The 22854-nt window shown below is 34.8% G+C and overlaps 1 protein-coding gene across 1 annotated transcript in view; it reads right to left on the bottom strand.

Annotated features, from left to right (window-relative positions):
• The window catches only part of LOC144965569 (polycystin-1-like protein 1), a 156153-nt gene that overhangs the window by 125975 nt on the left and 7324 nt on the right, over positions 1 to 22854 (bottom strand). The window contains exon 3 of the mRNA XM_078901052.1: positions 14309 to 14445. Coding sequence (XP_078757178.1) covers positions 14309 to 14445 — 137 coding nt within the window. The remainder of the gene's footprint in view (positions 1 to 14308; positions 14446 to 22854) is intronic.

The following is a 22854-nucleotide window of genomic DNA, read 5'->3' as shown; positions in this document are numbered from 1 at the left end:
ACTCGTCCTTCAAATATCGGTCCATTTAAATGACCATTGACCATTATCTTGGCAAAACTTTCAAATCTGGGACCTCGGGAGGTCAACTACCGAAAACGGAATCGTAATCACTGTTTCCTCAAGCGAGAGAGAAAGAGAGAGAGAGAGAGAGAGAGAGAGAGAGAGAGAGAGAGAGAGAGAGAGAGAGAGAGAGAGAGAGAGAGAGAGAGAGAGAGAAACAAACCCGACCCTACATAATATGCGGTACCCCGTCTCAATCTGGTATTTTAGTTGGCATGAAAATTGGTATTAAAAATAATACGGAAGAAAAGTGTGATGTCAAAACACGGGTTTCTTTTTCATTAGAAGTGTAAAACCACTCTTCCGGAGTATACCTTGTATAATTGATCCTCTGGTTTCAGAATGATGACATCTTAATTTCTAGTCTAAATATATGCTGATCATTAATGAAGATCATCCAGTTTCGAGCTTTTATGTTCCGTAATCCTAAGAATCTGCCTATACATCCTGCAACTGAAATAGGCAACCTTTATGTAACCTATCCACTATTAGTACTCCGATGGACTTGTTGCATACACATTCTCAAGGATTTAGGACCCAAAAGGGTAGAGGGTTTGATGCCACGACTTTTCTCACCTATTTACTCTGAATTCTAAATTATGAAATGTAATTTGAATAGTTGTATCCTAAAAGGACACACTGAACGTGCCTCTCGATTGTACCCTTTGTGTGAAATGAATAGGTGTAGACGATTTTTGAGCTCCTGCGTTTATAAAACTGAACAGGGTCCCAATGCCGCTGCACGATCTTGGGAGCGTACATTGGGTACGACATCCAAATTTCAAACTCCGGAGTTGAAGAATACTTTTATTATACCCTTCTGATGACCTCCTCCGTAACAATACTTATCCATATGTATCACGTATACACCGATTGGTTCTCGATAATAACGATTTGACCTGAAGAATTATCATGGTGGTCAGGGTAGAATTAATTACGCGTCCAAATCTATTTTAGGAATTACCGTATCCGTATAAAATTGAACGGTTACGTTTATTTACAAAGGATAATATGATAGATAAGCCTTGTGATATTTTTACTATTACATTATTGTAAAATCGGGTTTTCCCAAAAACCAAAATTGGCATAATAATGTAGTTTCTCAAACGAGTTAAATATCAAATGTTATATTAATTTCTAACCGTTTCCACTTTAAATACAATTTTCGTAATCCGGTTCATCCAGACATAATACCGAATAGAGACCAAACATTTTGAAGTATTATTTCGTTAAAAACATCCGCTTGGCATTTCTCACATTGTTCTTTACCTCCCTTTATTAATATCAGGAAAAAAATATTGTCTATTTGATTTTCCGTCTGTCGGTCTTAAGACACGAAAAAAAGGGAAAAGATTACGGGATTTCGCAAAGCATGCTGGTGGCCATTTCATGGTGGAGGCGGTGGTGGTGGTAGTGATGATACTAAGGGTAAAAAATAAAATAACTATAAAACAAAAACAAACAAAAATCCCCAACGCCCCCCCCCCCCCCCCCCCCCCCCCCCCCCCAAAAAAGGAAACAAAACAAAACAAAAATAAAAACGAAACAATCAACAGAAGAAAAGAAAAAACTTTAATAACAAAACTAAATAAGGGAAATAAAAATTTAAAATAAGAAGAAAATAACAAAAGAAATTTTAAAAAATGAAATGTGGAAAAAGCACAAAACAATTGTGGAAATAAACATAATGTTATTATTTTAAGGGTCTATGTGAGGACCACTAGTCTTTTCTTTCTGACATGCTGCCAAAATCAATTGTTTTGTCTGTCTGTGAACACCATCGTGCTATTAGATAAATTGGATGGACATCACCGCTACTCTATTATAATAGCATCATTGCCATACGAGTTATAGGAATTAATCGGTCAATGGTAATAATATCAAGTGCTACTACAACTACTACAACTACAACTACAACAACAACAACTACTACTACTACTACTACTACTACTACTACTACTACTACTACTACTACTACTACTACTACTACGACGACGACGATGACGACGACGACGACGACGACGACTACTACTATCTACTACTACTACTACTACTACTAACTACTACTACTACTTTACTACTACTACTCAACTACTACTACAACTTCTACTACTACTACTACTACTACTACTACTACTACTACTCTACTAAACTACTACTATCTACTACTACTACTACTACTACTACTATACTACTACTACTTACTACTACAATACTACTACTACTATTACTTACTAACTACTACTACTACTACTACTACTACTACATTACTACTTACTACTACTACTAACTATACTACATACTACTACCACCACTATTACTACTACTACTACTACTACTACTACTACTACTACTACTACTACTTACTACTACTACTACTACAGCTATATACTACTACTACTACTACTACTCAACTACTACTACTACTACTACTACTACTACTACTACTACTACTACTTTCTACTACTATTACTACTACTACTACTACACTACTAACTATAACTACTACTACTACTACTATACTAACTACTACTACTATCTCTACTACTACTACTACACTACTACTACTACTACTACTACTACTACTACTCACTATACTACTACACTACTACTACTACTACTACTATACTACTACTACTACTACTACTTACCTACTATACTACTACTACTACTACTTACTACTACTACTACTACACTATACTACTCACTACTACTACTTACTAACTATACTACTACTACTATACTACTACTAACTATACTATATACTACTATACTACTTTACTACTACACTATACTACTACTACTAACTACTACTACTACTACTACTACTATACTACTACAGTTATCTACTTACTCTACTACTATACTACTACAGCTATTACTACTACTATACTACTACTCACTACTACTACTATACTACTACTACTACTACTACTACTACTACATACTATACACTATTACTACTACTCTTACTATACTACTACTACTATTACTACTACTACTACTACTACTACTACTACTACTACTACTACTACTACTACTACTACTACTACTACTTCAACTACTACTACTACTACAACAATCAAATAATTGATTTGGGCTGCGAGCGTTTGCTGATTGGCATTAGTGAATGTAATTTGATAAGCCTGTATATCTCTAATGAGTTGAGTAGTACTGAGAATTTTAATTCCTAAAATGAAAATTAAATTAACTATCTAAGGGCTTTAAAAGCACAATTCAATGTCTAGATACTTTGTGCCAAATTACCACCTATGGAGTTGATACAATTGATAACTTTTTTTCAAACCTAGAGGTTAAAGCATATTATTGAGATCTAAATGAGATATAATAGATTTTCACCTTCTTTTTTAAAAAAAGCGATATCATTATTTACCTATAGCTGTTTATTTCCGATGAGCAAACTAAATGATATGTACAAGGTTATTCAAATGGCATCATCTAAAACTAAAGTTTTATAACTTGGTTACTATTTATGGTTTATAGAAAAAGGCAAGTAATATAACCGGTTGTCAGTATAATATATTATTTTTACAAATATCTGTTTGAGATAGATGGAACTTCTTATGACGAAAACTTAATACAATTATGTTTAAATTGATGTATATTTCAGACGTGTATCTTGATTGCTTACTGAATTGTAGCCCTTTAAAATTTGATTAATCAAGTTGAACATAATATATATATATATATATATATATATATATATATATATATATATATATATATATATATATATATTATCTATCATACCTTAACTCTTTGAGATCTATTTAGCCGCAGATGTAATTACCAAAACACAATTGAGCCAAATTAAATTCTTAAGAAAATTGATTTACTTTGAAATGTGCCAGAATGCGTGTGGTCCAATAAAATTGTAAGAACATTTTTAGAAGTGTTCTGAATTGTATCTATAAGATCAGAAATTTATACAACTCATCATTCATAAACAGATTTTAGATTGAAATTATGTTTCTGGGGTCTTTACATTTGATTACGTATTAGGAGCTAGTTAGTGTATGGATGGGTTACAAAAGATGATGGAAAAGGGATATATAGACAATTAAATAGATTGATAGACAGATAGATAAATAAATAAATAAATAGATAGATAGATAGGTAGATAGATACATAGATAGATAGATAGAGAGATAGATAGATAGATAGATAGATTGATAGATAGATTGATAGATAGATAGATAGATAGATAGATAGATAGATAGATAGATAGATAGATAGATAGATAGATAGATAGATAGATAGATAGATAGATATATAGATAGATAGATAGATAGATAATTATAAAGTAAAATTAAATAATAATGCTCAACTTTTTGATAAAAGGAGTTATTTATAAAATATTTCAGTGTAACTTTGTTCAACTTCTAAAAGTGTTGAACAAAACTGCACTTTAAATAATAGAAAGATAGATCGATCGATATAGAGGGATAACTTTGTAAGTTTGATGGGTGTATGAGAGAATAGAAGAGAAAGAGAGAAAGAAGAGAGAGAGAGAGAGAGAGAGAGAGAGAGAGAGAGAGAGAGAGAGAGAGAGAGAGAGAGAGAGAGAGAGAGAGAGAGAGAGAGAGAGAGAGAGAGAGAGAGAGAAAGAAAGTGAGTGTGTGTGTGTGAGAGAGAGAATGAAAGAAGACACACATACACACATACACACACGCACACACAGAGATAGATAGAGAGCAGTGGCGTGGGGCCAATGGATCGAATGGTGCCAGGCACCGCACCAATCTTTTAAAAAATCATTAACAGCATAATTTAATTAAAAATAACACAGAGATTTTAACTCCACTGTCTTTCGCCAACTCGCCAACAACATACTGCCTTTTTAGTCTCCACTCTATTCAAGATTCCGAGTCACGCACTGCGCCGACTCGTGTGTTGGTGACATCACTCCGCGAAGTAGTGACTAAATCAAACACCGTGGTGCAAAGCAATCCGAGCTCCAATTAATGCTATATCCATTAGTATCGCGACAGCTGATTGAGCGAGAAACTAGGTCGAATTATACTATCTTCAAATAGCGGAAAACCCCTCGACTTGTGCCAGGATCTGAGAGCTCCACCGTTGGACTGGGGGGATGCGCCAAATTAGGTTCAAAAACGTTTATTTTAGGCAATTGCCAATGTAGGGTAACTTCGGCCATCCAAAATATTACATTAACTGTCAAAAACACTGATCATTGTCAAGTTTATTTGTAAGCAGCAAAGAAAAACATCATAAAACTTTAAAATATGACATATCAAAACCCCCACCTCTTTTTCACGATTATTGAATAAAGTAATTCTTTGCAACGAAGCATTGTGGACGAATTTACCAACATTTTTCTTGCTTGTAGTGCCGAGTTGATGGTTACGTGTGTATGAGTGTTTATTTGTGTGTGTGTGTGTGTGTGTGTGTTTGTGCGTGTGTATTTGTGTCAGTCAGAGAAAGAAACCGAAGACTGTCAACAGTTATACTTTTGGTGTGTTTTTAGATTTTTAAGTACTTAAGTGGAGTGATTTTTTCTTTGTGATGCTTTAAGATCTGAATCTACCTTTTATTTGTGCAATCATTAATCGTATTCCACTGATTTCCATTATTTGAGATATACTTTGAAGTTTTGTTTTGTTAAACAATGAATTGCAATGAATCAAGTTGACTCTTTACTTCACCGACCGTTTGGGAGATTGACACGAGATGACAAATTAGAAATAAAAAGACTAGTTCCTCACCAACCAACTGATTTTGAATTAACACAGGTGTGGAAATCTCGAAAACGCTCTTTTTCAGTGACATGGTATGACAGGCATGAATGGCTCACAGTTAGTTTAGTCTTTTGTTTTTATTGTCTACTGTTTACAGATACAACAAACACTGACAAATCATGGACATCTATAGGCTATAGTGACCTTAACCACTTCCATCGTATTTCTTAACCTCCTGAACGTTGTTTTAGCACCCTTAAAAGAGTGAAATTTTTTTGTTGCGAAATTCAATGAAACAGGAGCGGTTAAATTCATTAATGATTCTGTCAATTCACAAAGCTGAAATAGATGCCATTCCAGATTTCAATAAACACATTATAAAAGATTTGCAGAGATGAAACATCGCAGTGCAGATTTTTTTTTTTACAAGTACTAAAAGTAAGTAATTTCTGTCATAGGTTTTTTTTTTCTCTTTAGATTTACATTTATAACATATTGATTGCATTATCTACCAAATCCAATCCTTTAAATGGTGGACAAAGAATAATTACAAAGACCTTTTCATACGGGACTTGTATCTCAGTGTTGTGGCTTGTTGTTTTCATGAATTATTTGTTTTTGTAAGTTTTGTCCACTCGTAGAAACCATCGACCCTCCCCCCACCCTTCCATAAAAGAGAGTTTTTAATATGTCGTGCTCTCTCCTCTTAACCGTGTTCACTGTATTAGAATTTTTTTTCTAATCATGGCACCACCATATGCCGTCAATACGCCACGCCGCTGATAGAGAGAGAGAGAGAGAGAGAGAGAGAGAGAGAGAGAGAGAGAGAGAGAGAGAGAGAGAGAGAGAGAGAGAGAATAGAGAGAGGAATAGATCTATCGATTAGCAGAGGGCATCCTCTCACAGGAGCTTTTGTTTACCCATAATCGAACCGCCAGATTTTCGCAGCAGGAAAACACCCACAGACCCCAAGTTCTATCTCCTGCCTCGTCCTCCCGGCCTCCTGCCCCTTATTTCTAATGTCTTTCTATTTTCATTATCCTAAGTGGGAGGGTTTGGGATGAAAGGAAAACAGTGGTATTTGTATGTTTTGGAAGGGTTGGTAGGTCGGGGAAGAGGGTGTTGGGTTTGGGGTTGGGGGGGGGGGGGGGGGAAGAGGAGCGGGGTGTCTTCATTCTATTTTCTAAAGATATGGTAAGGGCTGGTGTTTTTTAATATTTTTTTCTTTTAGTCGGCGGGAGGGAAGGGCTGGTCGGAGAGGACAGCTTGATTAGGGGATGGATGAAATCGGAAAGTGAATCAATCGTTATTCCATCATTCTATTGTAAGGCGATGTATTCGGTTTGAAACATGTCCATTTTGTCAGCGGCGGCCAAGCCTAGTGGGGACTTGATTTATTTCTCTAGAAGGAACCACCGGATACTGATTATTCTTGCCTTTTTGCTTTGGTCTACGGGGGGAAAGAAATGGCATGGCCTTTTACCCCTTCTCTTTCCTTTTTCACTTTAAAAAAGGATATAATTGGTTACCGACGTGCTAATATTGAGGTTTTTGAATCAAATGTTGTTTTATTTTCTTCTTAAAATATATTTATTAGCAATATAGATAACGGTTGAGTCGATTTTAATAGACTCTATTTCGATTATTTAGGGATAATTGTTTTCAAATAAACAAAATAAACTGTATAAGAGATTTCTAGGGCAACTATATATATATAAATATATATACCAATCTTTCTATCGAATATATATATATATATATATATATATATATATATATATATTGAGAGAGAAAGGAAAGAGAGGAGAGAGAGAGAGAGAGAGAGAGAGAGAGAGAGAGAGAGAGAGAGAACGAGAGAGAGAAAGAGAGAGAGAGAGAGAGAGAAAGAGAGTGAGAGAGAGAGAGAGTGAAGAGAAGAGAAAAGACGAAAAGAAAATAGGAGAGAGAGAGAGAGAGAGAGAGAGAGAGAGAGAGAGAGAGAGAGAGAGAGAGAGAGAAAGAGAGAGTCTTAAAATTATGCAGGACAATATACGGTTAAAGGCTATAAAACCTATCATTGATTGCCAGACATCCCATTTTAAATGTCTGGAACCGTTAAATAAAGTAAAATAGCCATTACTCTTTATGAGAAATGTTTTAAAATGAACGTACAAGCATTTCATCTATTCCGTTCTACGTTGAATGTAATGATTTTACTATGCTATGCTCGCACTCTTTATCCATGTTTAAGGTTTTCAAGCTTGAAAAAAAAATCTAATTATTAAATGTTCTACTTCCTTTCTCCCTCTCTGCCAATCCAATGACCTGTTAAGACTCCATAAATGGTATGAAAGAGAGCGAGATAGGGGATACATTATGTTACTTATCGCCTCAAACGGTATTATTATGTGTCGAGATGGCTAAATGCCAATATTGAATTTATAGTTTAAATTTATAGTTTTAAAAACCCTAAGGGACTTGGAATAAGTTGTTATGGTATATCGAAGAGAATGAGTACATATTTTAAGACTGAAAAAAAACTAACATTTCATATTTATGTGTTCGTTTTATCTTTAAATTATTTATTTTTTTGCAACTGGTTTACATTGACATAGTACTGTTTTGAGGTGAAACGGTAACATAGTATTCAAAAGCATGGTGGCAGACACTCCCCGTCCCCTCAATCGATCTGCAGAATTAAATCTTGGCTGCTTTGTCACCTGACCTTGAGGGAGGGTGTGTTGCGGGGGCGGGGGCGAGAGGGGAGGGGGTATTCAATTTTAGGATCAAAGTTCCAAGGTTTCTGAACAACATAATTTTTTTTCAAGCCACATAGTGACGCCCTACATACTGAGTGGTAGCCCTGTTAAAGAAAGACTATTTATCACAAGTGGGATCTGGCGGATTCGCCTACTACAGTCCATTCCACAGCCCGTGTGCACGTGTTGACGTCAGTGACTTCTTATATATATACTATCAGTAGACAATGGTTGACGTAGATATCTTCACAACCTTCTGATTGATTTTAATGATAATTGACTTGAACACTCGAATTGTTAGTGATGTTAAGCCAATTTTTTTTTCATCGGTTCCATTTCCATACTTTAGGGTTTTTCTTCTTTACGGTATATATATATATATATATATATATATATATATATATATATATATATATATATATATATATATATATATATATATATATAAAAACGAAGAGTCTTGGGTTGAGTAAACATTTGGATGTTTTACAATAACAATATTATACACAATGAATTATGTTGTGATTACGATCACTGAACACGCCATAGACTTGGCCAGGGATTTACTTTACATGAGATTCATGTGCACTACTCACTACCATTGCCATCTTGGGTTCAAAATGACACAGCACATTGTCCACTTTGTATACATTTGACATAAACAATTGATACAATTATTTGTTGAAAGCCATATAGGTGTAGCTTGCTGTTGTGATTTCTACATTTATAAAAACTTTAACAATATGGATAAAACATGCAAATTTGTCACAAAATTCGTACACTTAAAATATAAGCCCGCATCACGGCACCATATTTCGTAACTTTAGAGGAATTTGCGGTATTCGTGCGCACGGGACTTGGAACGGACTACAGTTTTCGTTTTGGGTTAAGCGTCAGTCTGCCGTAATCTCGAACATCACGTTTTGAAAACTTTGGCGAAAATTCTCGTCCTTCAAATATCGATCGGTTAAAATAACATTCTTCATGGCAAGAACTCTACAATGTAGGGTTGGCGAAATCCCATGTTGGGAGTTTTTGACAAAATGAGGGTCATTTCAATCAATTTATATTTGAAGGACAAGTTTTCTGGCCAAATCTTTACATACCTGTCTTTCAATTGTACGGCAGTTAAGTGATCACGTTTTAATAAAGGATACTGACATGTACTATTCAATATTATTTGTTCAAATTCTAATAAAAAGGAAAAGTGAAACACAAATAGAAAGTCACGACCCCAAAACAAAAACAAATATTAATAAAGCACAACAAAACATAAATTGAAGGCAATAATATCATGATATCTACCCTCGGAATGCATTGCATTGAAGCGTGGACGGATTTTCAAAATTTAAATTGGAAAGAGCGTTGCAAGAACCTAATGACATAATAAATGTGTTATAAAAATTATTGCGATTGTTATTTACTCATCCAATAACAATTTTCAATTTTCTTCAAGAGGGAAGAATGGGGAGGGGGCCGGGGGGGGGGGGGGGGGGGGGGGGGGCATTTGAATTTGGAAATGTGGGAGGGGGAGAAGAATGTTGAATTATGAGATAAGGGGTATGATGGTGGTGGTTATGATGATGGTGAAGGAGGGTGACTTGGAATCAGTGTAATAAATATCACGTCTAGAGGTGGCCGGTTTATCAAAAGGGAAATGGAGAGGGATGAAAAATGTTTCCCTGGGATATTGATGAGGTTCGTGCCGTTGTTGTAGAGACATTTATTAATACAAAGAAATGACTGGTCGGTTTAGGGTAGCTCTGATAAAACAGTCTTTCCTTTATTTGAGCCAAATAAAATTTTTTATTCCTTCTTCTTTTTTATATTTTGTACTTACTTCATTCCCGTCAATGGAGGAATAACATTGAGTATAATGAATTAGCTTTGACGAAAAGCACTTTGTGAAAAAGATCATAATATGGCCGGAATAAAATCGCTGTTAGTAATGACGTCATAGAACTCTGGAAAAACTCCAGGTTTCAGAGCCCCAAGCCTAGATAAAAAAAAAGATATCTAAAGATTGTGTATTTGGATTACAACCAAAATCACAAATCCCTCTTTAAATCATGTACTGCAAAGGATTCTTTCCTTTCCCTTAATGGCCGTGCTCATATGTTCATTATTTATTAATATCAACACCCGCCACCCCCCATCTTGGCAGGTGCGCCACCTTGTTAATCTGGTATCATTTCGGGATGTGCCAGATAATAGATGAGTTATTTGAGTTGGTCCATTCAAAACGATCAGGATAACGAATTGTAAGTCTTGCAGTGCTAGCGTCTACTATCAGTCTTGTAAACATGATATCATTCTAGTCATTTTTCAGAGTAAGGGTCATTCCGACATGATTAACAAATTGACGAAATTCAACACAGATCCCTGAAAAAACAACAACCCAAAACAAAAACAACACTTTTTTTTAAAAAATCGTCCTTCAATACGCGTTCCGGAATCGAGTAGAAGCAGTAAAGGTAGATCTTTAATTCTTTTTGCAACCATAAAGCATTCTTTAGTTGAAATTTCCGCAAATTTTCGTTTGTTTATGTTCACAATTTTGAGCACAATAAACGCATATGTGATGTCATATCCCATTAATTGTGTCAACAAAAATGTAGCTCAATAGACGTGCTTTTCGAGCCATGATTTATTACGACTTCTTGAAAGGATTAAATACATCTATTTTCTGAATCTGCTCCATCAAAATCTTTATCTGGTTTGGTGAATTTATAAGACGTAGGTAATCCCTCAAAGATGATGACCATGAAGGTCGACCTGCGTGTGCTTTAACGAAAAGGTCGGTGTCTGCCACAGAGATTATGATTGAAAATGATGCACGTATCATGAGATAGAGCATTCCTCGAGCATTAACATTTAATCACCTAGCTTCTGATGGATACTACACGAATGCTTTAATGTCCGCTCGATGGGTCCCCCACCAACTCACCAAGGAACATAAATAATCACGTATTCGATTTTTGCACCTCTACTTTTCAGCGGTTCGATGAAGGTTGATCTAGAAATGTGTAAACCATCGTGACTGGTAAAGAAACACGGGTTTATATGTATGACCACGAAACAAAGCGCTAATCTAGAGACTCAACTCTGAAATTCAAGCGATCTTGCGGTGTTGGAAAGCAAATGGTGGCTAGCTTTTTTAATTTAAAAGGTTTCATCACCACAGAACACTCCAAATACAGTAACATTAGTATGTTAACCACTGCATACCGAAAGTTTTAGAGAAGTGGAGAAAACGTCGTACAAAGACAGGCACAATGGGGTTGTTATGGCGCGATGACAACGCTAGTGCTACACAACCATTACAGCAGTGCTGTTCTTGACTAAAAGCAACGTTCAAATCTTAACCCACCCTCTATATTCTCTCGACCTGGCCCTTGTGACTTCTTTTGGTTCCCAATTGTTAAGATGAAACTCCATGGGATCAAATTTGAGAATCATGAAGATGTCGCAAGGGCATTTGAAGATGGAATGTCAGCCTCATCACCGGAAATGTACGAAAACTGCTTTGATTCTTGGTTTTAGAGGATGAAACTTTGCTTCCAAGCTCAAGGAGAGTACTTTTAAAAGCTTTGAAAATTTGATGGTAATGATATTATACCTTATACCCGATTAAGGAAACGTATCTAGTGACCCTCGTATCCGATCGATTAAAATACTCTCATGTTGTCAAAAACTCTCAAACTTAGAACGTCCGTTTTATCGATCGAAATATTGTGAAGGATGAGACTTCTGGCCAGAATTTTTAAACATGTGTTTTTGTTTGTTTTCAGACTACTGCAAAAATATAACATAAACATCTTGTAGTCTAAATCTGTAGTCCCATGACACTAGGAATTACTTGGTTCGTTGGAAATGGTATTATTGTCTTCCTCTTTGCCTCGGTTGACTTGTCGATAACAACTTCATTTCCTTATTTCGTATAACGTGTAATGAGAATGGCTTTCAAATAATAAGTTTTAGTACTTTGAAAGCTTAATGAAAGGCGTGTAAGGCTCCAGTAGTCTGTTTGAGATTAAATAATAAGCATTATTCTGCCGGTGTACACAGTTTGAATATCAAATACGCTGTCTTTACACGAACAGCTTGTTTAAACATACAAAAATGTCACGGGTCTATGTTTGCTCTTCAGAATGGTGTGTATGTGTGTTATTTTATTCCCATCTTTTATCCACTCGAGAATGTGACCAAATAAGGTAAATACTCAGAAATAAAATTAAGATTCAAACCTTAACTGTACATAATATATTTATATCTGTTCATGTTAGTTTCAAAATGGCCAGAAATAATCCTGAATCATGGATTTTATGAGACAAATAGTTATTTGAATTGTGTGACATAATTTGAATGGACTATAAAGAATGATGATGTATTTAACCGACACAAACACACCTACAATATATTATTTGTTTGTGTGCGCGCGCGCATGTTTGGATGTGGTCGGATCAATTAAAGAATGAAAAGACATAAGAATGGTAAAATCCACCACAATAAAGGATGAATGACATACATTTATGAATCGATCCGTGTACGAGCATAATATCATTAAACTTAAGAATGACAGCTGGGAGTTTGTTTTTTTAATCAATAAAATTAATAAATAATAAATCTCATTATTCTTCCGCGAGATGGATGACCTTTTTTTCTTTTTCTGTGTTTATCTCAAAGACAGATTGAAATAGTACAAGCATCAACCTCAACATATGCCGTAAAGGGAATAATAAAGGAGTGTTTCTCAGTAAAGTAAAAGTAGTCAGCCCCATGGAGCCGGAGTTTATCCCAGGTTTTATAGCATGAAAGGGACAATGATAATTCCTAGCTATCCTGTGGATAAGACGTTAGTCTATCACAAAGTACTTTCTGCCAGATTTAATAGTATCAGCTAGCCAATCACTGCTGGGTGGACAAGAGGAGGGGTCAGATAATATTGGTCCATCCATCTTGATCCCTTTCGTGTGAAGTGTGTGATCTACCACCTGGGCTCTCGAGATTCCCGTTGTGTTTGTTGCTCAAATAACAAAATAACTTTAAAATTTAAAAGGAAAACGAAAAAATCATAGAAACCGCTGAGGCCTGGTTCATCCAGATAAAACAGAAACTTTCGCTCACGACAATATGATATTCTTTAACTCCTACGCTAGGAATTGCCTTGGGAGCGCACATTGGGAACGAGTTCAAAATTTCAAACGCAGAAATTCAAGAATACTAAAAATACGTCTCCAGTGACCTTAACCGTATTATGTCTTACTAAAATGAATTCATTTTACACATCGATTGATCGTAATAAACGAAAAATTGTCATTTAGGTCAGGATAAGATAACGCGCCAAAATCTAATTTTAGTAAAACCAGATGCGTGCCGGGAGAAAATATTTCTTGGAATCCTACGATTATTTTCTTACAAAGGATAAAAGGGATTATTATTGTTATATTTTATATTTTTTTCAATAATGATGATGATAATAATAATAATAATAATAATAATAATAATAATAATAAAATAATAATAATAATAATAATAATAATAATAATAATAATAATAATAATAATAATAATAATAATAAATAATAATAATAATAATAATAATAATAATAATAGTAATAATGCACGTTTGTTAAACACAGCTTTTTCAGCTAGTATATCATGCAAGCTCTGGACGTGTAGTTATTAATAAAGAAAATGCAATTTCAGAATATGGGTTTCGACAGGGCTAGACAACGCCACGGGCATTTGCAAAAATAAATCAAATTAAAGTTGACAAAATGAGCCTCACCTCATCATGCCACTCTAGACAATATACAGTGAAGACCGTGTCCATTGATATTCCCTGCCGAGGTCTTATAGAGCACCTTCCTTTACGTGGACTCCTATTTACTTCAAAGTAGGTCATGGCCGTACTTGACGACCCATCTGGTGAAAGACACAAAAATAAATACATAATTAAATAAATAAATAAACACTTTAAAAGAATCGCAAATCGCTTAAAATATATAATCAAGCCCTCCAGGGCTTGATTGCTATTCGATTCCATGACAGAATCACAATGAATCTATAAAAGTGACATAAGAAAGCCGAAAAAACGTGTTATCTCCTTTTGTTATGGCAAAAGAGAGCAGACAATAACCGTTTTATCTTATTTTGACACTGTATGGCATAGAAAGAGGAAGCAACAGGTTTTTTATTTTTCCATTTCAAATGCACAAGAAATCAGAATATAACATGTTATATATCGAGTTGAAAATGTTTGGCATGAGAACACGGGGAAACCCCGTTTTAGTCTCACTTCGAATTTTATTCCGTAATATATAATTTGCTGCACATGATACATTTGTCACACCAGGCCCTTGAAGATCAAATTAAAACTAGGATTTTGTTTTCTTAAAACTTCCATTTCAAATACTATGAATTACCATAGCGTCCTCCTTATAATTCAAATATCTATGAATTATCATAGCGTCCTCCTTAGAATTCAAAATATCTATGAATTACCATAGCGTCCTCCTTAAAATTCAAATATCTATGAATTATCATAGCGTCATCCTTAGAATACAAATATCTATGAATTACCAAAGCGTCCTCCTTACAATTAGAATATCTATGAATTATCATAGCGACCTCCTAAGAATTAAATATCTATGAATTACAATAGCGACCTCCTAAGAATTAAATATCTATGAATTGCCATAGCGTCCTCTTTACAACTCAAACATATTCAAGCCGGGGATGTCTTAGAAATCCCAGGTTCGAGACTTTTTAAATAAGTATTTAATCACCTTAACCGGGTAACTGTCGTTACTATTCTGGAAAGACACGTCTTTAAAAATTTGATCATTAAACTCGTCCTTCAAATATTAGATCGATTTAAATGACCCCGTATTTCAAGGATGTGTTGTTTTTTTTGTTTGTTTTTGTCAAAATGTTAAATACGTTGGTTAACCGGTTAATCGACCAACATTTCAAATGAAATTTTACTTTTCATGTAAAAAAATGTGTCCGCGGTAGCGTAGCCATTTTTGGCTTTTATACAACTCAGTATGGATTCCGTTCAATTATTCCCCATAATCGACGTGCACTTATTTGCAGGTCTGATAATCCAATTCATTATGGGCTCATTGTTGTAATGGAAATCTCAAAAAATGACGCAAAATATTGTCCATTACAACGAGGTTAAACTGGGATGTAACCCAGACCTGCATATATGTTCACGTCGTCCATAACCATTTACTACCCATTTCACACGACAGAAAGCTTCGGTAACACTATGCTGTATCAATAAACAATCATTGGTTGTTTTAAAGCGCATTTGTACGGAATCACCATGCTGAAAGCGGTTCACAATTCCTTCTTAATTCATTCCCCAGCATGTCGTAAAAAACAGTAAAAGTTTCCAGTTAGGCGTCCCAATCATCCGGCACTATTACAATGTCCTTGAATGACTTTAACTGAACACTCAATCCGATCTGAGTTAAATGAATTAAATTTACCTAACTCAGATGGGATTGAGTATTCAGTTAAAGTCATTGAAGGACATGTGTGTTAGGTGCCTTACACTAGGCTGGGACCAAGGGTTTGTGATCATTGTTACACACGCGCGCACGCACATAACAACCCCCCCCCCCCCCCCACCTTGCTCCTCTCCCATATTTTTTCTCATTCATTCTCATTGTGCCTTGTTTCATCTAATACATTATGCATATTCTGAACTTATTGTCTTCAAAATGAACATCCTGACACTACAAAGTTGTTTATCTTTTATAGCATAATACAGCATTCCAGCCATGTAAAGGCTGGTAAAATAGCAATTACATCGGCTGCACAGCCAGTGGTGGAGGCCTCAATTAAATTTTGGAGACTTCTATTTTTCCCTCGCTTCCTTCTTGCATTAAGCAAATAACATTACTCCTGCACTTCTTCCCTTCTCTCATTCAAATTATTCTCCTCGAAACTATTCCCCTCCGATATCAAATTGTACATACCTAAATTCACCCTAACATGACCCCATCAGTCTTAACAAGATCATCTTTTTATTCAAGACACAGAAACGAACATCACTATAATGTGGTCTTGAGCTAGAGCTTTTTTTATAGTGCAATATCCACAAAACAAGCTCAAAGCGCTTTACAAAGGGTCACTGAACAGCAGCAAAACCTAACATGTAGAACAAGACATGACGCCGGTTATGCGATATTACATTTTTTCCCCGACAGAAACAACGCTGTTAACAGCCAGGTACTCATTTTACATCTGGGCCGTGCGAGGCTCGAACCCAGGACCTCCGATCCGAAAGCCAGTGTCTTACCACAAATCCACATAGCCGCTAGGTCTTAACCAAATTTAAACTTCAAATAACCCCAAAGGAACTTAACCATTATTTAAGAATAAAAAGCATTTGCATAGTATCCTATAATATGAAATGAAACTTTCAATGTCAAACATTATTACAAACCAATTTTTTTCATTAATAACAATGTAAATATCATTGATCAATATAACATTTGAAGATGCCCTATACAAGTGTCATCTATTATTATAATTATTTTTATAATTGTCATCATCATCACCATTCTTCTCATCATCATCATCATCATCATCATCATCATCATCATCATCATCATCATCATCATCATCATCATTATTATCATTATTATCATTATCATCATTATTATTATCATCATTATTATTATTATTATTATTATTATTATTATTATTATTATTATTATTATCATCATCATCATCATCATCATCATTATTATTATTGTCTTATAAAATATTTGGCATAATGGATTCTTTGTAACACTAAGGCTCCGAAACCACTGGATCAATCGTCACCAAATTTTGATGGTGTTTACAGTTGACATGAAGATTATTTGTATGCATTATGAGATTAATTAGACATCGTGATAGTTTTATCGAAAAATCGTATTTGTTATATCAAATCCAATCGAAAACAGATGCCTTCATTTTTAGCACGTGGGATGTGTGTCAACCGAGAATGACAATGAGGTGGGAGTACTTGCATTGAATCGATACCTGTTAGTGGCTCTTCTCATTATTTGAATACAATTTATTAAAATCTATATGAAGCATTACCCATTCCTAACATTGGGGGGGGGGGGGGGGGGGGGGGGGCAACGATATATAGATAAGAGATCAGATGCAGAAAAAATCTCTCCGTGCCCAAATAAAAAGCTCAGTATAGTTCTCTTACGAAGTCGAAAATTATGTTGTCTATAAGGACTATAGAAATTGAGTTCGCATTTATTCAACATTTGAATCATAGATTTTGACTTGATCGATCTATCATCAATATCATTGAAGTGCATCGTTAATTGAACGTACAGCTATGCTTATATATATATATATATATATATATATATATATATATATATATATATATATATATATATAACGATATATAACGATAATATATATATAACGTCTCTGCAAACGAGACATGAAATTGACAGCATCTACTCAAACACCTGGGAGTCGCTTGCTGACGACCGCAGCGGCTGGAGATATGCGGTGATGGAGGGAGTGAAGAGAGGTGAGGAGAGGAGAAAGATGAAGTTTGAGGAGAGGAGAGCAAGGAGGAAAGAGAAGCAGCAGATCCAAATACCAAACACACAGTCAAACTATGTGTGCAACAACTGCGGTAGAGACTGCCATGCAAGGATTGGTCTGCTGAGTCACACCCGTCGTTGCTCTCAACAGGACTGATGAGACTAAAGCCATACAGGGCGCAAACCATCGTCTCTTGAGACGGAAGGATGCCTACTATATATATATATATATATATATATATATATATATATATATATATATATATATATATATTATAATTTGTTATCCATTTCTCTTTCCTGTTCATCCCTTCCCCTTAATAAAAAACTATTATTTTTTCCTTCTGACTGGCTATTGTTTCCTCACGAGTATAATTCTTCAAGGCAACATGCTCAAATTTTATTTGTCTTTGTCATTTTCCTCCTCCTTCTCCTCCTCCTCCTCCTCCTCCAATTATTCCATGAATTCAATTTCAGTATCCTAGTCATAATGCTGTTTATATTAATCTTTATTTGCTTATCATTAATTGTGAAAATCGGAGATGGCGGATAAAACATACCAGTTTAGTAAAAAAGGTTTTAAGTAGCATATGGATATGTTTTATTTCAATATCAGCTTGAAAATAATCCAAAGCTGTAATTATTTGTTTTTTCGATTCTGAAAGTAATGTTTGTTGTATGTAACCTGTATTGGTCTATTCATTTAGTTATATATTTATATATATATATATATATATATATATATATATATATATATATATATATATATATATATATATATATATACTGTAATTCCTAAAAGGTACATACCTGCATTTTATGCATTTTAAAATATTTATCAATTATTTGTTTACTTCTTATATATAATTTATATATATATATATATATATATATATATATATATATATATATATATATATATATATATATGTGATTTCTTAAAAGTACATATCTACACTCTATTTTTAAAGTTATTTTGATTTGATGATGAGAAAAGAATAAAACAAAAAGAATGATAAAGAGCACTCCCTATTCTTTCAAAAAAGCCTTCAAAAACTAGATATAGCGATTTGAATGTTGATGTGCTATATCTCCATGTTAATGAAAGGATTAACTGATTGTTTGGGGATAGATAATATGAAGAAAAAAGTAGAAGGGGCGGGTAGGGGGGGGGGGTTATTCTAGAAATATTAATTTATTTATTTATTTTGATGAAATAAAAACGAGTCCTTGTGTTGTACAGCGTTTGACCCTTTGAAAGCTAAACTTTTAACTGGTTAAAAGTATCCTGCCATATCCAGGAAAGACTTGTAATAAAAAAATTGGCCAGATAACTCGCCTTTCAAATGTCAACCAATTAAATGACCCTCCTCTTGTCTAAAACTCTCAAAACTGGGACCTCGCGAGGCAATTTCATCTCTTCCAGTTCAAAACTCCTTGGAAATGTGTATGTAATCAATCCTCCGGAAGACTGACAATTAATAAGTTATATATTGAACCGTAAATAGCATAATATCTATTTTTGTAGCAGGATATATTGGCAGATATTTATAATAACGTGGCGTAACAGAGCGAGGCTGGATGATCTTTATTGACGACCAGCATTTATTTAAGCTAGAAAATAAAATGCCAGCAGTCTGAAACCAGAGGATCAGTTTCACAATGTTCGAATCCAGTCGTCCGGAGGACTGGTTTCACACTTCCATGGAGATTGGGACCAGTATTTTGACATCACACTATTCTTCCCTATTCAATACCAATATAATGGAGAACAAAACACACCGACCAGGCAAGCCCTCCAGCAATATTAAATTAACAGATTGAGACCTGAAACGGAGATGAAAAACACAACTAAATTTTTTTATAAAATCTACAAAATTATGCGCACAAATGACAAGAGCACAACCACACACACACACACACACACACACACACACACACACATACATACTCGTAGACACAAGACATGATACAACACATTCAAAAATACAATACATTTGTCTAAAGCCAATGTGTGCACACGTACAAGGCAACCTTTAAATGAATTTGAGAGAGAAAGTATTGTGTGTGTGTGGGGGGGTGGGGGGGGGTGGGGGGGGGGGGGGGGGGGGGGGGGTGTAGCGTTGATTCATGTAACGTGGTAAGCCTGAGAATTCGAGCTGCTGCTCTGCACAGGTAAATCCAAGGCATTGATTGATTATGCAAATACATTCTATTCAGTTATCCCTTTACCTATGCAACTTAAATCAAGTAGGTCTTGCATTTCAAACAAGGAGTGAAAAGAGCCGAATAAAATTACCTTAAATTTGAAATTGTAGAAGAGCCTGAATCAGAGTTGACCGATTTATTTTGAAAAAGATTGCCAAATAAGTAATAAAAAATGCCAAGTTGTACGGAAAAATGTCAAGTTTATTTAGCATCTCACTTTCCCCATATAAATGGACATTAGAGTAAAAACAAATCTCTATTTGTTTTCCACCATCTTAACAATTAAATTATTCTTGCTTGTTCTACTCGTTAGCGAGTATAAACATTTGAAAATATGTGTTTTGAAAAAAAAAAAGAAGACAAATTGCTAAACGGACTTTATGTTCCAATGCCAAATAATTTTCGAAACAACCATATTATGGGATGCACCAATGAATTCGGCAAACTGGCAATCAAAATATGGAGGACAGAGGACAGAGGAAGTTGGTAGTTAGTTGGGAGAGAGGTGGAAGGAAGGGTGTGTGAAAAATAACTAACAATGTTTTTAACATCCTCGGCTTATGCAACGAGAATCTGCGTGCTAATTATTTTAAAGAAAAGAAGCAAAACGAAATGAAACAATTAATAAACAATCAAAAATTTAAAAAAAACCCAACATATTACAAGCTAACAGCCAATAACATGGGCCACACTGTGGGGAGGGAGGAAAAGAGACTGACACAGGACAAAGACAAATGGACGATAGCTGGTAGCGGCCAATTAACCATAGTGATGGCTATAAGCACAAAATGCTTCTATTGCCGTGCACTTTTCCATTAAATTTTGGTCACAAAAAAAATTACTTTGAAAGAAGTCACAGGTTTGAAATTTCTTGACAAAATGGAAGTCATACCAATGTATCGCTGCCGTGTTCTGAAAAACGCGTTTATAAATTAAATGTTAGCCAGAAAACGTGTCCTTCGAACATCAATCGATCTTCAAGTCCAACGTTTGAGAGTTTTTGACAAGATGATAGTCATTTTGATTAATCGATGTTTGAAGGCCAATTTTTTAAAAAAAGTGTTTAATTTTTAGATTCCGCACGCAAGTGAACATTTATCTGGTCATCATGGTAAAGGTTTGCTGTTATTATAAATTCAGATAATTGTGTAAATGAGTGGAGTAGGCACTTATTTTAATAATAACTAGGAATGCCTAGAGAAGACGGTAATTAATAAAAACATTTGTTGCTCTATCAGGACAAGGGGATTTGTTGTTCGACAATGTTATTAGAGATTCATTCAGTTCTTCCCTTATCAATCTATTGTCCATAGCCTTCAGATTTCTGTGTTTTCCACGCTCTTACTTCCTGGTTTCCATTGCTATTCTTTCCTACCAATATCAATCGATTCTCTTCTAATTTTATCTCCAGCTTCTTTATAACCGTTCATGGTTTTGTTTGTTGGTTCTTTTTCTTCAATCTTCCTTGTTTCTGTGATCCGTTGATTCATATTTCCCAGTTCATCATTCCACTAGAGAAGATACTATTTTCAAGCACTTCTTGGTATGTTTTCTTTGACTGCCTTCAGAATAGGTTCTGTTAAATCTTTGGATTTTTTATTAGGTTTAAGATTTGCATTTAATATCAAGTGTATACTGTTGTCAATTTTGAAAGGTGTCCCACTTTGTTTTTGTTTTTGTTTTTGTTTTTTTTTTGTTATTTTTTAATAATATGATAATATACTTATTTAGTCCTGGTTTTGCATTCTGATTGATATTGATATTGGCATGTTGTTAATCCTGAGAATTATGACTCAACAGTACGAGATATTCTAAAAACATTGTCCTTTGTGGCAAGTGAACGGTCTTGAATTGAGGATGTTCTCCAAGCTGCTGAGAAGTATGTAGGTGAATCACCTTCATTATAGAGCAATTGTAGATTGGCTTCTACTAGCCAGTTTTCTATCCCCTCCCCTCTTTTTTCAAGGTGATAATATCCCCAGTGGTGGGAATTACTGTTTAAGTCTCTGAGAACTGGGCTTTTTGTGTCTTTAAAAGAGGGGGGGGGGGGTAGCAATTGACGACTGTAATATACTTCTTTATTGGTGGCTATTGAGATTCCACGTCTTTCTGAATGGGTTTGCTTTTCCATCTTCGTCGTTTATAGTTCTGAGAATCAGTATTTGTTTTAAATTACCAATAGAATTCCTCCTTTATGTTCTTGTCTGACTTACCTAAAGCATTGAGATCTTTTTATTGTACATTTCATATGTTCATGTAGAAGGGTTTTTTGAATGCAGGCATTATCAATATATTTTGATGAAATTTGTAGGCAAGGGCAATTTTTTTAGATATTCCATCTGCCTATCTTAGGCAAGCAAATACGCAAGGTGAACTTTAACAAAGGTTTTTTTTTTCATGAACTTAAAACATTTGGAAATCAAAGTCACAAAATAAAGACATCCAGCATAAAATGGCACACTTAGAGATAGAGATAGATAGATAGATAGATAGATAGATAGATAGAGAGAGAGAGAGAGAGAGAGAGAGAGAGAGAGAGAGAGATCGT

The sequence above is a fragment of the Berghia stephanieae genome, chromosome 2 (genome assembly GCF_034508935.2).
Source record: "Berghia stephanieae isolate SIO BIC M18660-M18661 chromosome 2, UCSD_Bste_1.3, whole genome shotgun sequence".
In the NCBI taxonomy this organism is placed as follows: Eukaryota; Metazoa; Mollusca; class Gastropoda; order Nudibranchia; family Aeolidiidae; genus Berghia; species Berghia stephanieae.
The sequence above is the reverse complement of the archived record's forward strand: the minus strand, read 5'-3'. Positions and strand labels throughout refer to the sequence as shown.